The 18,153-nt window shown below is 41.8% G+C and overlaps 1 protein-coding gene across 13 annotated transcripts in view; it reads right to left on the bottom strand.

The window, feature by feature from the left end:
• The window catches only part of AKAP13 (A-kinase anchoring protein 13), a 233,549-nt gene that overhangs the window by 26,759 nt on the left and 188,637 nt on the right, over positions 1 to 18,153 (bottom strand). For all 13 annotated transcript variants that reach the window (XM_039858438.1, XM_039858432.1, XM_039858434.1 and 10 more), the window contains 4 exons: positions 16,879 to 17,011; positions 10,198 to 10,372; positions 3,427 to 3,494; positions 1,185 to 1,254 (listed from right to left, as the gene is read on the bottom strand). In XM_039858438.1, the coding sequence (XP_039714372.1) occupies positions 1,185 to 1,254; positions 3,427 to 3,494; positions 10,198 to 10,372; positions 16,879 to 17,011 (446 nt within the window). The remainder of the gene's footprint in view (positions 1 to 1,184; positions 1,255 to 3,426; positions 3,495 to 10,197; positions 10,373 to 16,878; positions 17,012 to 18,153) is intronic.

Here is an 18,153-nt window from a genome sequence, read left to right as displayed (position 1 = left end):
TGCGGCCATCTGGGAGCTGCCCAGAATTACTCAGAGCAAGTGGGTGCAGGCAGACCGTGGGGACACGGGATGCGGTGCCAGACCGCCGCCATACAGTGAGATGTCACTCTTCTGTCAGGGGAGGGTCTTGCCTTCCATTTGTACAAACGCATCATCTCTGAAGCGCCATGAAACCAGGTGCGCCGTGCAGAGTGGTGGTTCTCGAACAGATCGCTACACTCTGCCTCTGGAATCTGACTCAGGAGGTCTGGATAGGGCCCAAGAACTCACCCTTCTCATTAATCCAGGTTCTACACCTGAAAAACACTGCCTGAGGGTTTAAGTCTCATACAGGTTCCCATGCGGCCAATTATGATATTCATAACTGCATTAATTATGGCAGTAGTCAGCAACAACTTAGTCTCTGGGGAACCGGTCGTTACAACGTGCTGTATGTCTATGAAAGGATACCGCGCAGTGTCTGAAACAAGAGCTTCCGATTATAACATGCAGAGATCTCAGAGTGATATTGAGTGGCGAAAAAAGAATGGATAAGCGGAAGTCCTATCATCTCAAATTCAACGCACAAAACAAGAAGAGATTTTCAGAGATATAAATAAGTCTACAGATATCACAGATTAGAAAGATATACATTATATATACTACAGCGGATGCTAAGGAAAGGAAAAAAATGACATAGGGACTGGAGAATGAAAGGAAAAATCATTAAGTAAAACTGAGTGGAGCCTTGCAGACTGGTGAAGATCGTCTGATGAGAGCCGGAGAGGGTGATTTACTGAATTCTGTGGATAATTTGAAATTCTTGGGGGAAAAAAAAAATTTGCAGAGCTTCACAGTTTATAATGAAGTTTAGTAAGCAAGATCTCATTTGATTTACACAACTGTGAAGCACTAAAAGAGAGTGTAATTGTCGGCTCACTGAAGAGGAATTTCAAGATGCACAGCGAAACACACAGGGCGAAGGTGCTGCCTCTAAGTTGATACACGCACTAACTAGAAACCTTCCATCAAAGTTTGATGCTATGATGTTAAGCTTTTGGTCAATGAATTTGCCATCTTCTCTAACTTACCATAAAATAAGTATTCTTAATGTGATTAATAACAAATGAGTATGACAAAAGTGTGTTTAAGTCCTGAACTAGGGGGTCAAAAGGAATGATAAGAGGGGGTGCTGAGTTACTTACCACTCTTGTTTCTCATAATGACTGTGGGCAGGGATGACGTATCATGGGCCTGAAGGCTCCCTTTGGGCTGCTGAAAGAACACACACACACATACATGAAGACTGCATTTACGATGTATCTTCCGTCCTGTTTCAAGAAGCCTAGAGTTGATGCAGAGCTGGGCGCACTCCTACTTCCTGCTATGCTCCTTGTCGATGGTCCTCAGCATCTTATGCGTCGGCTACAGTCACCCCCACTGGCTTTTCTCAGAACCTGTCAGGCACTCTGCTTCCACAAATGCTGTCTCTTCTGCCTGGAATCATGTTCTCGCCTTCGCAGGCATGGCATTCATCTAGTTCATGACCATCTGAGTATAACCTTCTTGGTAAAGCCATCTGTTAGCTTCTTCCTCTTCTCTTCACGCAAGGCAGTGACTGGCAGCCCCTTAGAATCCTGGGTATACCCCATAGAGTTCTTTCCTCATATGGTCACTGTCTGCTTGTCCATCTTCCCCACCGGCATGCTAGTCCCTTAACACCTGCATCTGTACCTTTTTCATTTCTATTTCTCCAGTGACTAGCACGTATAAGGTGCTAAATAATTCTTAGGTAAAGTGCTATTTTTAGATAAGACTTTCGTTGTGGCATTTAACAGAAACATTTTGTGTGAGAAATTACAGACTGAAGCAATTAGTCCGAGATAACTCATTAGCGAAAACAGGTCACTTCCAATATAAAATGGAATTCCCCCTTTTAGGTTATATTCTCTTATATGGGAGATGCTATATCTCATTACCTTTCTATCAAACCTAATAGAGTTTCAATACCTGTAAGTCTTTTCACAGATCACGAACTAACCCTACAGGGTCGGGCAGGTCACAAATGACAGAAGCCAAGGTGTGGGGTGGGGTGGGGGGCAGGGGCAGGGGCATGATCTGGGACTTGCACATCCCACCTACTGGAGCAGGGGCCCACCACTTGGCTCCAGGTGCTGATCACTTGCCATCCGCCTCTCAGATATTTAGGACCTGTAAGCCACGTGCCATTCTAGGTGCTTAGGACCCATCTCTAGATCAAACATTGCTGACTTCAGATTGCCTGGCAAGTCTGTGCTTACATTCTAGTGGGGGGAGAAGGTATAGACCATAAAAAAATAAATGAAACAAATACAGACTGTTTAAAATATAGACTCCGAGTAGGTGCTAAGTGCTATGGGAAAAAGGAGAACTGGGAATGCTGGGAAGGGGGAAATACCGGGGCTGTGAGATCTTAAAATTTGTCAGGAGAAATTACAAATCCAAACTGATAACACGATTTTTAAATAATTGCATTAACTCAAAACAAAACAAAACAAATTTCAGGGGTCAAACAAAATTCATCACCAGAGTACAGCTGTTCACTATCTCCATACCAGTCAGTGCTTCTTAAAGTGCGGTCCTTGGACCACTATCATCATCATCGTCGTCGTCATCATCTGGGAACTTATTAGAAATGCAAATTCCTGGGCCCCACTCCAGAATCTAGGTATGGGGTACAGTGAGTCGTCTTTTAACAAGCCCTGGAGGTGATTCTGATGCGCACTCAAGCTTGGGGCCACTGCACTAGATAAATGTATGTGGTGACTCAGGAAGCATACAATACACTGAGCGTCTGTGTAAATAGATTAGCCGAAAAGTATTCTTCTGACAAAGAACAAAAAGACACTTTTGAGTGACCGCAACACATAGGCACCCTAAAAGGGATGGCCGCAAACCCATGCTCTTTTAAGGGCCATCTGATAAGAGCAGGTTCCACCGTACGACTGGCACTTGCTATTCTTGCATCATCTTATCAGAGACATGTGTATGTACCCTGTGAGAAAAGTGCTCCAGACGAGCTGCGGGTAACCCTAACGCACCCCAGGCCACCAGCACGCCAAAGCCCCTACTTGTTCACCTGCTGTGCTCACGGTCTCACGTGAGGAAGCCAGCCTGTGAGCAGCAGAGCAGGTAAGCACACATGGTTAAGAAGGAAAATGCTTTAACAGTGCTACAAAGATATTAAAATCAGAGAAATGTATACTTAACATGGAAAAGTCCTGAAAACATTTTCTAAAAGGCACAAATTCCTGAGTGTGTTAAGAAGACAACTGATCCCTTCAGAGACAAGTTATTTTTTTGGTAATTCTGGTCTCAAAGTTGGTGCCAAGTGATTAAAATAAACAAAAACCACACCCTCAGCTCTCCCGAGTCGGGATTTTACTGGGCTAGCCAGAGACGTCTTACCTTCATTTTGACCTTTGCGCAGGAGGCCAGACTTTCTCTACAGCCTTTGTGGACAAAAGCACTGCAATCTGAAAAGAAACAAACCAAAAAAGAAACCCAAGGTGCCATTAACAAAAACAAGCAGATCCTAGATCCCGACTTCCTGCTGCCACAGCTGCCTGTGGGGTTCCCAGTGAAGTCACCCCAGGTGTCTTGACAGTGACTCTAACTGAAGCTGAAGTTAGAATGCAGTCGTCCCTCTTCTAGGAAGGTGGCATGTACGGTCACTTGGAGGAGGAGAAACCTGACTAGACGTGATTTCTGATAAACAAAACCAAAAGTCTGGAACTTTTCAGGCAGGAAGCTGAGAGACTATCAAAACTAAAACTAAAAGTGTGTGCTGTCGATACGCAAATCTAAGTCACAAGTAAGTACATAAAGCCCCTTCATGGGGCTGTGAAACGTGTATGACTGTCACACATAGACTGAAGCTGAAAATCTACCTGTTTATGTCCTTTTACTTGAGGTCTTATCTACGAGCTTTTCTCAACCTGCCCCAGGACAAGAGCCAAGAAGAAAGGCCATGAGAACTACCCCAGGCACCTCTGGGAGCTCTGACTCAAGGGAGAGTGGGAGGCTTTGCTGAGCGAGGAAGCAGAGACCATGATTCACCAAGGACACAATTTTACCTCAACTTCTGTCCCTCACTCCCTTGCCACCGGGGCCACTGATGTAGAAACTCTGCCCTCTGTACCTGAGAAGGTCATTATCGGCTCTCACTGCTGCTATGAAGTCATAAAACAGAACTGTGCAAGGAGGCCAGAGGTGAAGTAGAAACAAAACATCTGTCTCTGGGGACATCCAATGACAACTGCCTCTCCAGGGAAATGCTCCCTAAGAAAATTAACCAGATGCCATTTAGGCAACGCCTGACACAGATTCAGGAAGCACCATAGCTCCTGCCTATGTCAACTCGCTGACTATGGGCCAAGATGCTCTCTTAGCTCACACATGTCGATGGGGGTGGTAGGGGTGAATGAAGAGGGATGATGGGGACAAGGGGGTCCTAGAATGGAGACTGCCAGAATCCCAGACCCTAAAGACCTCCCCCATTCCTTTCTCAGCAGTTGTTCCTGCAATGCCTGCTTGGTCCACAGGTCTCTTACCTACCACCACCAATCACATTATTGTGATGATCTATGGTTTTCTCCTCCACTGAGTGCTCCTCTGGGCAGCGACCCTTCATCCACTGCTGAATCTTCTAGCACAGCACCTGGCTCACAGCACCTAGTCAAATGTCTATTTTAGACTGATGTCTTTTATCCAAAAGCCAAGTGCCCTGACACAACCTTGATTACAGTATGCGAAATGTCAACAACTTACCAACACTAAGTGGAGTCCAAGAAGAGCAGCTACCAAACAAAATCAGACTTGGGCTCTGACTCTGCTAATTAGCTCGTGTGACCCTACGCCAAGCACCTTCTCTACAAGGCCCCAGTTTCCTCATCTATAAAATGAAAGGAAGGACCACATTCTCCCCCAAGTTCCTTCCGTCTGTGATTCTCTAAGACTCTACACGTCATCTCTTGAAGAAAGAGCTCTTACATTCCAGTTATAAAACTGCATTTTCTCCTTTGTTTTAAAGAAAACCGACACTACTTTAGGCATCTATGTACAGCACAGGAGGCGGCGGGTTTGCTTGGGAATGTGCCACAAATGCCAACCTACAAAAATGGCCAGCCAGCGCACCGTGGACTGAGCTTGTGGCTGAGCTGCATTCTGCTTCTTTCTTCCCAGTGGGCTCCGTCACTCTACCGAGAATTAAGCGATGCCAGTTTTTGAGGGAGTCTTGCTATCGTTTTAAACTGACTTCAGTAATATTCAAGTTCTCGGGCCAGTTTTTGCAATTTCAAAGAGAATGCCAAAGGATGAGTCGCACGAGCAGAAATAATATTTAAAATGTGCTTCTACACAACTTTTCACACAAATTCACTTTTTTTTGCTGAGATACTTCCCCAATCTGCAAGCCAGCCGGAATTTTAATATGCTCTGTGACACGGTCCCAAGTCTCAGTGATAAACAATGCACACGGACATCTGCCTAACATACTTAAGCACCTACTTGAAACCACTCAACTTGTTGCCACGCTGTCCTGGACTCAGCTCACAGCGGCGGTTTTCGTGGTAAGCGTGGGTGGTTCAGAAACTTCGGCCCCACCGACATCGGCCACAGTCATGAGGTATAAAACCTTATTCTGTTTTGCAAAACAATTACCAAAAACACAAGAATCGAACACAATTCTAATATATTTTCAGGCTCTCTGCCACAAACCATACCATGTTAGGGAGAAAGCAAAGAACTGTTTGGCCTTTTTGTTTTGTTTTATTTTGTTTTGAAGATTTCCTAATAGCTGACAGCAATATGCCTTCATTTTTCAAAGTTCTTGAAAAAGATCTCGGCATGGTGATTTATGAGAACAGTAATGTCCTAATTGGAGTCCCCTGAACTGAAAAGCGTTACAACTCAAACTTCGACTTCTTTTCTCGCTACGAAGAGGTATCAAACAAAACAAAAAAATCGGAAGGAAAACCCACAGGACTGGGAACTATCATCCATCTGTTGCTGCATCTTTTTTTCCTCTAACCTCTCCTATCGACTAACTCAAGTCTTTGGTGAACTGTTATACACTATACGTTCTTTCTTTTTCAACAGAAAAAATAATTCACTAGCAAGGCTGGCTTAAGAAAATCAGCTTTACAGAATGACAAGGCGAGTGGCCAGGCCAAAATGAAATGAAATGAGAGAATGGCATGAATATTCAAGGGCTGCTTCTAAAGCAAGAGCTGTCCTCAGAGTTTTCTACGGGTCAGAAGTAAAGGACCTTCCGATACTTGAGTTCACTAATCGCCCTTAGGATACATGCTGAAAAATTCTTACTAGAGACAGACCTGAGCAGCAAAATCAGCCTGGAGAAAATCCTCTGATCCTTCTTAAGGAAACAGGTTGAGGGGTCATCTTATTTAAAGCTAGAAAGGTGTAACCTCTTCCTATCATTTCAACCCTAACCAAGCAAACTAAAACAGAACAAACAACAAAAACCATTTAAATATGAGCAATTTAGAAACACAAGCTCCAAAATTCTTTCTGCGACTTGGAGTTAAACATCTTTGGGGAGTGTGAGATGCTGCCTGGTCTGTACCGATAAAGCTTAGGCACAAAGGCACGTAAGATGTTCTTGGTGGCTGGTGTAATAACCACAGTGCTAATGTACAGAACAAGAGGAAAGCCACAAAAAAGAGCCAAATCATCTTAGCTGAAGTGCTCGTATAACAGTAGTTTTCATAAGAACACTGGTAAACAAAAATGAAACAAAATGAACATGCCCTGCTTGAATACGCATTGACTTTATTGATTAGGCTCTTCTTTCGCCTTCCTTTTCCCTAAAAAACAAGTTTCTTTTCTTTAATCAATGATAAGTATTTAACTATCTCAAATAGGTAGGACACTCTAAATGCCTACCTAAAAAGATGCATTTCCGAATAAAACTCAAAATCCAACCATCACAAACATTCCAAACTCTTATGTTTCCTACTTAGATTGTAGCTGGTCTACTTGTTTACTTTTTTTTAATCTAGAGAAACAACCTACCACAAAAGTACTCAGAAGCTGCTAACACAACAAAAAACAAATCAACAATAATCTCAATATCATTTTACATCTGTTTAAAGCAAACAAAAGAGAACCACTTGCCAGATGCAAAAACCCAAACATAAGAGATTCCTTACTCTTCTGAAAGACTCGCCAGGCCTTCCAAAGACCACACTGTTTGTGGTAGCTGGAAAGAACAGCTGATTACTCCAGGGACATTTTACTTAACTGAAGAAGGAAGAACTGAGAAGACACTCCTTTCCTTTCCCCATTAAAAGTGACCTGATCCTAAAACAAGTGTGGAATTTTAGCTGAGAAAAAAAAAAGAAAGAAAGAAAAAAGCCAGGTCTCTTCTAAATTACTTTGAAGTTGTCTTGACCAGGGCTTCAGTCTTTGCTTTCACTGTTCTTCCCCACACCTACTCCCTAGGAGCAGGCGGCAAAGGAGGTGTAGGGAGGCTCTGTTCCTCGTGTCTGTGACCATGACAGTTTCCACCTAAGTCCACATAAGGGACTCAGCTTTCACCCACAATTATGATTCCAGTGGAGTCAAGAGATGCTGATTTGCTTAAAATATTCTGTCCTGTTGAATCTCTTAGTATTTGCATGAAGAAAGATATATTAAAGTGATTAATGACATTTAAAGACAGGTGCCAATGAGTATCAGCCATCATAATACATCATCATGACTATGCAGCTGATCTTTCTAAACCAGGAGTGAAAACTGAGCAGCAGCTTGGAGTATTGAGGCCCAGGGGTCAACACACAGAGTTACGTCACAAGGATTGCCTGGCGGGGTGGATGACTAACTGGAGAGATGCTACATTTCCTGAGGCTCCTGGGAAGATCCTGAACATGGGAAGGGATGGAGGGAAGAAAGAGTCTGAGTCCTCAAATTACTCAAATTTTCCACTTCCTGCCAAGATAACAGATGGTGCTTCACACACAGATACTCATTGCAGACTATGTTCATCAGGAAGCTGGAGAGAACCAGCCAGTAGGTTTATTAATTCTGCTCTTTGGGAAGGTAACTACACACAGTTCCTTTTCTTTCAGACTTTAATTTTTTTCCTCTTCTTTTTGTAAGTGGCAGGCTGCACGCTGTCATACACAAACCTTAACGCCACCAGTAAATGTTGAGCCTATTTCAACACTACCTCTAGAGTGAGTGCAAAGCTACAGTTCAGGCGGGGAGCGCCGCGGTGTCTGAGGCTGGGTGGTATGCAAATTTAAAAATGTATTTTTGAACCACAGGTGTATACTGGGTAACAATTAGGCCCTGTTGAAATGTTCCTTTTTGTTGTCTGATTCTTTTAGTTTAAACTTCTAAACCATTACATCTTTTTCCTTGTTTCTGCCGAACAGGTAAAACTAAGACAACTTGTGACATTTGAGGGAGATCAAGCAATTACAATAAATCGAAGAACTGCTGGCATAGGACTAGTTACCACAGTCCCTGCCCCAGACCGACTCTTCAAACGGAAAAGACTCTAGTGATGACACATGCACTCCGTGAAGCAATGTGCTTCCAAAAGAAACAAACTCCTTGGGTGACTTAATTCACATACTCCCTTAGCATCTACTTCATTGCTGATATATAATACAGAACATCTTCATTCACAGATAAATTGGTGCAAATATTAGTATTTAAAAAAAAGCTTGCCTTGCAATCACATTATATTTTTCAGTTAATTACAGATGGAAGGAAAAAATACAAAAAGGGAAGCTGATAAGCTAAATATGATATGTCGATGTTAAAATCTGGTTGCACTTTTGAGAATATGTGTTTTTTAGGCAGGTTTAAAATTAGTTGAAAACATATGTAAATTCAAAAATCTGTGGAACTTCCAAAACACTAGTTGCACAGAAAACATTCTGAAAACCACTACCCCAACTATTTGACGATTTAATTACTACACACGGACATGTGGCTGAGATCTTAAGTCTACGAGTTTCAAACCTCCTACATTCCGTGGCCCCTAATCGGTACCAGCCCCGACACAAGTGATTCCCCACTGAGTGCTCTGGGGTCCTTGGGCCACAGAAGTTTCCAAGAGGTATCCCAGACTCTCTCTCAAGGGGAAGTCTAGCACCCGCTCTACTGATAGCATGAGCGGGTCCATAGTCCGTGGTGCCCTGGCTATGCTTCATCATGCAGGGAGTCCAGGGAGAGAGAGCTTCTCTTTATGTTCAACAGGAAGAGGTATCAAGACAAAACTGGGTGTAGGACACCTGTGGTTAAGAGGTGTATTCTACCGAGAATTAAGCATATTTTTGCAATCTGACAAATCAATCCCATGCCAGTTGCAGATTTAATTCTGAGTCATGACAGTCCAAAGTAGACTAACACTTAACGTAATCGAGGAGGGTGAAATTCAACCGGTTTAACCTAGAAATAATATGTATGAAAAAACCAATGGCCGTCCAAGACAAAACACACAGACTAAGTCATACAACTTTTTCCAACCTGAATTTAGATTGAAAATTTGTCTGGAGCTAATCCTGCAAAGTGGCATCCATTCGTGATGACCATAAACCACAACCTGGCTTGTTCTGCACTAAAACGGTAGAGTTCAGTGGCGTTGGCCACCAAGTCTAAGATATCTGCTATCTGGCTCTTGACACAAACAGTTCCCTGACCCGTGTCTCCAAGTAGTATCTTATCAAAACCAGGAAGCGTGCTCAGTTAACAGACTTGTTTTAAAGTGGTTTTAAGCAGGTGAGCAATAGGTCAACATGGAACATCTCTGCACACAAACATACTCTCCCTCAGCGGTCTCCACGACCTGATGCTGGTAGATGGCCCAAGCGTATGATACCAAAGTACCAGAAAAAAAAGCAAGCACATGTGACCTGACAAGGGACTGCTGGGTAGATTCAGGGTTTAAGGCTATGAGACTGCTTTGATGTTGACACAGTTATGGAACAGGCAGTGGCTTAGGGCAACAGAACAGAATGTCTGAAGTTAGGGCTCTCTGAAAAAACATAGAGGCTGTATGTTCTATATCTAGAATTTATTTCTTCACTGTTTAAAGAAAAATATAAAAAATTAAGAGATACAAGGGGCGGGATGAACAGGAAAAGAGGAACGAGCTTTCCTGAGCCAAGAGAGTTCCCACCTTACAGGAAGAAGCGTGTCTCTTACTTGCACAAGTGTAGGCCTCTTTGCTGGTGAAAGGCTTCATACACTGGCTGCAGCTGATCGGACCCACCATAGGAATGGCACTGAAAGAGTGACCATTGAGAACCTTCTTGTCCTTCTCCTTCTCCTTGGACTCTTTCTCCTTTTCCTTAATTTTCTCTTTCTCTTTTTCTTTTTCCTGCCAAAGAAAAGTATCAACAGTTACTTGAACACTAGAAGGCCTTCCCTTCACCTGGGCAACCCGGATGGCACGTGGTCAACAGCGAGCGGTTGGCGAATGCTTATAGACAAGAGTGGGAACACTGTCCCAGACAATTCTTATTTTACTAACTTGTGAGCATTCAAAGCTACATCAGAAAAACCACAGGAAGACCGGTCAGGCTAAACAATTCTGTCAGTGGCTGATTCAGGGGTTATTTATACCGACAGACACAATGCCTAAGGACCAACCGTGGACAGAGGCTTCTAGTGTCTGGGGTGGCCAAGAATCCTGCTCAGTAAGCCGAAGCACAGCAATGAGTTTAGGGCCAGCTGCAGGCAAGGGGCATTAGAAAGGACGGCGGCAATGCTGGGATCAGTCGGAGGGAGAGGAAAGATGACCGGACAGCACCAAAAACTACTGAGGTTCCTCTCTGACCTTCTTCTCCACACCAGTCACACGTCGCGAGTGAGGGCATGTCTCTGATGTCTTCTCCCTTACTCTAGCCAGAACCGTAAATACTCCCCACATATACATGTACAGTTTTTACTAATTAGAATTTCAAAGTTCATAAATGTCGATTTTGCCAAATTTTCAAATTGAAGGAAGAAGCGTTTAAACTTTGAAAACTAATAGTGATGCTTGTTAGATCCTTAATAAAATATCTAAAGCAGCCAGGCACATTTCAGGGACACAGGACTGGTAGGAGGCTAGGACCTGGGGTGTAACTGTGCTCTCTGCAAAAGGTCCTTTGGAAGCACTGTCATTCAGAGCACTCGGCTGGTTCATCAATATCAACTGAAAAATGTCCTTTCAAACCACCTGGACCAAGAACTACAATTCAGAGGCAGGAAGAATGCATTTACTAGTTGTCATAATCTAGAACGGTGGGGTGCCCATTCCTGGGGAATGTAATATTACTGTTGCAATCTAAAAAAATTCCTGGAAAATGGGTCCCTTTGTCAGTGATTATGACTACTGAACACCATACATTCTGAACCAATGCCTTTTACATACATTATTTCATCTGATTCAACAGCTCTGAAGTGGGAAAGGTGGGCATGACGCTTCCCATTTTACGACTGAGAAGATAAAAGACAATAAATAACAGCGAGGTTTTTGAACAGTTACTATGCACCGCGTAGTGTCATAAACAATTTACATGTATTTTTCCATAACAATCCAATGAAGTACGTACTAGTTATCTCCATTTTGCAATCGAGGAGATGGAGGCTTAGAGCCTGTATTTGAGGCCACACGCCCAGCTGCAATCCAGATATGGCTTGCCTGGCTCTAAAGCTCAGTTCCATTCATGTCACTCCAGCCAAGCGCTGGAGAGGTTCACTGACTCACAAAAAGTCACACAGCAAATGATCAGCAGAACTCAGGTCTTCTGAATTCCTACTCAGAACCAAAGAATATAGTGCAATGGCGAATGCCTGCTAAGTCTATGATTCACGGAAAGTCTTTTTTACTAGAACACATACAATAAAAAGCTAAGAGCTGAGCTGCTACACTTTAGAACTGTAAAAAATAACAAGAGAAGAAGAGAGAAAAACGAACTAATGTACTTCACTTTACAAAAACAGGAAACTGCTCTGAGTGAAAATTAGTAACTACTAAAGTTGTAAAACTAATAAAAAACCAATAAAAAATATTGAGTTCTTCAAGTAATTTCTTTCTTTTAAGTAAATTTCACTGAAGGCTTTTCCATGCACAAAATTTTAAACTGAAAAGTATTTGACTTTTCGCTCAAGAAAGCTAAAGCGTGCTCCAAGAGTAAAACAAAACTCTGGCAACTTATTCTCTCAAGCCTTACAATAATCTTCAAGTCTGATGAAAAAATATAATATCCCCATCCTTTGCAACAACCAAAAGTAGTCCTTCCAAAGATAAAAACAAAGCAGAACCAATAAACTCCACTGTCACTTTCTGTGTTTATGAGAATTTCGTGCTTTAAAGAAGTCAGGCTCTTACCTCCCCATGATTTGGTCCTATGAATCTCACTGTTATGTGGGGCACTTCGTAACACCGACCCCATTTTATCGACATGATTCGACCCCCATGCCAGGAAATGTTCTCTCACAGAAGGAGGGGCTCATGCCGGCAAGGCAGAGCCCAGCAGCCTCGCGCTGCCACTAGAGAAACCGTAAGAGGAAGCCGAGACTGGTTGAGAAAGGGAAGAAGGGAGGGCCGAGGCTGCTTGTTTCCTTAACACGAGCTTAACTATTTGAATGGTGCCAGTAAAGCCAACTACAGTAGTTGCAAAGAAAACAGGAAATAAAACAAATTCTCCAAAATACAGTGCGCGTGCACGCTGCTTCAGTGGTGCTTCAGCTATAACGTGGGGGCTGGGGCAAGGATCGAGGCTAGTTTTTAAACACTGGAAGTTAAGGAACACATCTTACCTGTTTAAAAACAGATTTGCTCTATAAGACGCGGTAAGTGTCTTAAGAAACTTTTCAGTGCAGTCGCTTGTGGTAAAGTGGTGATCGACCGTGTTTTCTGAAATTTGACTTTTCTATGCTTAGCAAATGCCAAAATGCCTTAACTGTGTGCCAGCGAAATAAAAGCTACCAGTATTTTAAGAGAAAGATACAGGTAACGACCACACTAGGATAAGGTGAAGCAAAATAATTTGTCACTATTCTAAATCTACTGTTTTAAACAAGCTATTAAAACCTGACAAATCAGAGACCAGTCTGGACAACTGTGAAACATACTGCAATTAAAGGACTTCACAGATCTTTAAAGGAACGAGTGAGATAATTAGATTTAAAGCACGGTCTTAAGCCTTTGCAAACAATATCCTATACTCTAGTGGGCACTTCTGAAAGACTGAGGAGGGGTTCAGTCCTTTTTCACATAGACCACAGGCACCGGGAGCTGGAGCTAAATGTCCTGCTATAAAGTTATGGAGTACACACTAGCAGCAGTGCAGGAGTTCAACCCCTGCATCCAAAAGAGCCTGCTTCAAGTCCGAGTAAGAATTTGTCTAAAACATTTCTAATCACCTCCCAGCTGTCTGCAAAGAGGAAGGAAAGCTTAGGAAAAAAAAAATCGGTGTGACAGGACGGTTTAAAGAGGGTTACTGCACTCCTATGAACGAGAACATTATGCACATTAGTGTTTAAACACCGTAGCAAGCAAACTTACTTAGCAGGAAGCAGCACTCTCTCTCAAAAGTATTAACAGACAAAAGCAGAAATTGCTCATCTTCCTGTTAGACTTCCTGTTTAGGCTCTCCCCGTTTCGGAAACGGATTCAATATATTTATCTAATAACGCATGCCAATTATTGATAATTCCTAAAGGAACATGCGGAGGATCAGTACTCAGTTTCTCGAATTATATATCCATCATGCGTATGTGGACGGACACACATACACACCTTCTACCCCACCTCACCCCACCCCACCCCCCAGTGCACAAACTACTACATTACCCAGGAATGCCAACAATTTGCCACCTAGTGACCGGCTTTGAGCTCCTCTGAATATTACCTAACAGTTGTTTATTATCACATATAATAAAAACAGTTGACGTATCAACTGTAATATATCTAGGATGATAACTACAAAGTATTTTATATGACTATACAGCATGCTTAACTAATTATGAGGAAAGCAGAAATTTCTGAGATACTCTTAAAGACTTTACTAAGAGTTAGAACTGTCAATTTAATATAATCTTCAGTAAATAATAAAATTTTTCCTTTAAAAGGAGGAGGGATGGTTACATTGTACAATAAGTTAATGAAAGCAGCTTAGACGGGCTCTTTAAAAAATAATTTAAAAGTAGTAAAAATGGTACCTTTTCATAAAAAACTAGTGTTAACATCTATGGTAGCTTTTCTAATTTTTTCCTAACATATAGAGAAGCAATATTATTCAATAGTTAAGAAAATAGAGTGAGCATCATCATATCATCATCATCGTCATACTAAGAAAATATTCATTTATTTTTGTGTTATCGTTTAGAGAATAAAACACTCCTGCCTGGTAAAGCTCTACTGTGGATGCAACGGCACATGAAGACAAGGTATTTTAAGTAACTCAGAAAGGTGCTGCTTCACTATTCCCCCAATTTCTTACTATCTTTTGGTACACTGACAAAAGCCAACTATTCTGTTAGAGGTTCTAAAACAATCTTATTTAAAGTTAGCACCTAACGAAAGGTGACTCAAACTTACTATATTTGGCCACGGGGGCACTCTAAATGCCTGATTGTGTGAAATGGACTGCAATCTGGGGTTACAGATACACAATTTTTTTTGAGAGTTTTCATTTTGAGAGACAGTACGAGCCCCCAAAGATCAAATCTTGAGGCCGAGGTAAAGAGGAAGCATCTCATTGCAAAAGGGTGTTGTTATTTTGACAAGAGGACAACTGCTAGTTTCTGCCAGTGAGGACAGACTTCCCTCTAACATAAATTACCTTCTTTTCTCCTGCTCTTTCTCTTTATTCTCCTACTAGCAAAACTCCAATCCTTCTTGATTATTACGAGTGAAAAAGAAAAAGACACTGCTTAGTAACAGATTTTAAGGGTGAGCATGAAATGCAGAGCAGTGGAGTCAGACCACGAGAGGCTCTGCTCTGTCTTATCTAGTTCTGTGACCTAAAGCACACTTTTCTTCTATCTTTTAGTTCGTAAAAAAAGGCGGTGGGATGAGACTTTATTTTAAAGGTCAGGTTCCAGTTTCTAAATGCGGTCGCATGCTGCTGTCTGAGTCTGTTCGCATTACCTCACCCATGTGACAGGGGTGGGCTCACTGTTCGGCCCTGGGAGTCAGTGTCCCGGGGGAGAAGAGCGGAAAGGGGACTCTCCACTTACTTGCTTGTCTTCCAATTGAATGTTGAAGAAAAGATTCCAGTTTAAAAACAAAATAAAGAACCACAAGGACATTTTGAAATCATCCAAAACAGATCATAAATTTTTTTTCAGGGGAAAGACCATAAGCTTTAGTTCTTGTAGGTGCTTGTTAGCAGCCAGCAGAATGCTGATACTACACAAATCACTCATAATACTTGGTTAATTTTTACTGGTCTTTCCAAGGAGATTTTGTTTCACTGATGCCAACCACTGTCCAAATAACACAGGTTCTGTTTTAAGCCTTGCTGCCAATACGCAGAATACCGATAAGCATTCTGTAGCCATCTTTAGAACCTTATTTTTGAATTAAGTATGAAGTTAATACTTAAAAATATGATTATTCTAGAAACAATTTAAGAGACTCTTTGAAATCCTTTCCTGTTTTTCTCGACTGCCCACTTTCTGTCCATTCTGCAGTTGGGCTGGAGAAATCAAGAGAAGACACAATTCTGGTGGTAGTTTGTGTAAAGAAACTCCTCTGAGTGACAAGTCAACTATATTTGCTAAAAGAAACAGATTTTACACAAAACCTACTAAAATACACAAGCTCTATTTCTACCAACCCATTTAACTGAAGGCTAAGAAGCTTCCCGTGGTGTTTTTTTTTTTTTAAGGGGGAGGAGTGTGGAGAGGTGAACTTTTATAACAGAATTCTTCACTTCAGTGTTTATTTACTGCTTATGTTTAAGTATGTATGTATGTACCCGTACATATGTGTACACCCCCACGCTGCATACACACACGTGTGCATACATAGTGATTCCTTGGCAAGAGCACCTTAATTGATTTGCAGTATTTTTTACTTCTGCATGTGGGCAGGTGGGTGGATAAATGGACTGTAAGAAAGGTGGAGGCAGAAAACTTTCCCCAGCACTGGGAATCAATATAAGTCCTTTACTTTCTTTCTTTTTAAAATACATTTAAAAAGAAGAAAAAGAAGAAGAGTAGTGATCTCTACATGGGGCTGTTACGAGTGCTTTTTATTTTCTCATTTTTATATTTTAAGTATTCTTACAATGAGCGTGAAGAAAATACGAGAGAGAAACATTTCCACATACCATTTTACCTGCTGAAGCGCTCAAGAGGCTACGCAGCACCGTGCTCCTAGTTAGGGACAGAGCTAAGGGTTTGTATGTCTTAAGAGTCCTTCTTATTTTCTGTGGGACAATCTTTCCAAATTCCAAACGCAAATATAAATATTTTCAATCCCTCGATCATGGCATAAAATCCTTCAACTGCCTTTTAAACCTGACTTACTGATTTAAGCATTACGCTTGAGAGTGTGGGATCTGAACCTCTGTTCCCCATCAGGGACACACACCCAGATCAGGTGTCACACTCTTAGGAAAAGGAGATGACAGCCACCTTACAGGCTTATGGAAAGGATGACATAAGATAATGTATGAAAACCGCTTTGCATATGGTCAAGACTCAATCATTGGTTTTACCTCTTGTTGCTACTTTTAAGTATTAAGATACTTCAGACAACATCTCTGAGTTCATGTCCACACGTTCCCATCATTCAACCAGCTTTCTGGTGCGCACAGGCTGTGGCAGGAGCCTCCTGAGCACCCAACGAGGGGTCACACAAGGAATTCCCACAGCGGTACTTACTTTGCTCTTCTTACTGCTGGACATTTTATTCTTGATGTAACTGAAAGTGCGACTGACTTTTGTTCCACTCTTCCCCTCAAAATCTTTCTTGGAGGGGCTCTGTGGCAGGAAATTATAGTTCTCTTCTGTTATACTAAATAAAAACAAAAATACTGATTAAAAAAATAGACAACAGAAGTTAATTTTTAAAAATTAAAACACCTTATATATGATCATTTGTACCCATGTTTGCCATATGTTGTTTTAGCTACAAGCTGGTCAACTTACATGGTCACATGAAAATGGTGGCAGAGTAAGAGATGGACAGAGGCTGCTGAATGGCTCTGCACCGTAACATGTGAGCACAGAGCATACCGCAACGCCCATTCCTGCTGCCAAAGCCTGGCTAAGTTTCCTTATATCGGTCATTAATGTTATCACAATGGATTTTCAGTGATCTGATGTTAGATAGAGGCTACCTGCCAAATGTGCTTTAATTATTTATCTAAAATTTCTCAATCTAAACTAGCATTCAATTAAACTTCTTTGCATCAAATAGGTTCTTGAAAAGAAACTCATAAATATGATGGAATGACAAACTTGGCTGCAAACCCTGGAATCTTCATGACTGACTGCATATTCGAGTTCTCTGAAAGCAGAAATCACAGGCCTTTAGTTTTTTGGCATCGGCACTGTGGCCGGTGAATACCGCCAGGCACAATCTTAGGAAGGTATATATACTAAATGGCAGGCAAAGCTGAGGCAGACTGGAGAAAGACCCATTTTAAGGGTTTCATACAGCCCTGTATGTACTAATCGACCTGTTCAGGAAGCCAACATATGACCTAAGTCCGTCCACTATGGAAATGCACAATGGTTGATTTCCTCAAGGAATGCTTTGCATGTGTACGCACAGTCCATTACATAGGTAAGAAATCTATCTTTACTACTTTTTCTAGATAAGTTATTTTAGAACTTATCCATAGAAAAGTAGTGTTTATCTCAAGGGCATCTGTAAGGAAACAGATAGCAGAAAAATTAGGTGTCCTCATCAGCAGCTAAAGTCCATTTAGATATAAAGTATTGTTTATAATATAAAGCTGTCTGTTACTAAGATAAAAGGGAAGTGGTATGAAACCACCGCTTTAGAAAGGGCAGAGCAATCATAAAAAGATGGAAAAACAAAGGGAAGCATTCATATCAAGAGAGTTCTTGATCACTGAGTCACAAGTGATGCCTCTGTGAAAAAGGCAACCTACAAAAACGGCAGACCAACAAAACCCCAATGATGCTCAA

Source organism: Pteropus medius, unplaced genomic scaffold (assembly GCF_902729225.1).
Source record: "Pteropus medius unplaced genomic scaffold, Ma_sr-lr_union100, whole genome shotgun sequence".
Taxonomy (NCBI): Eukaryota; Metazoa; Chordata; class Mammalia; order Chiroptera; family Pteropodidae; genus Pteropus; species Pteropus medius.
The sequence above is the reverse complement of the archived record's forward strand: the minus strand, read 5'-3'. Positions and strand labels throughout refer to the sequence as shown.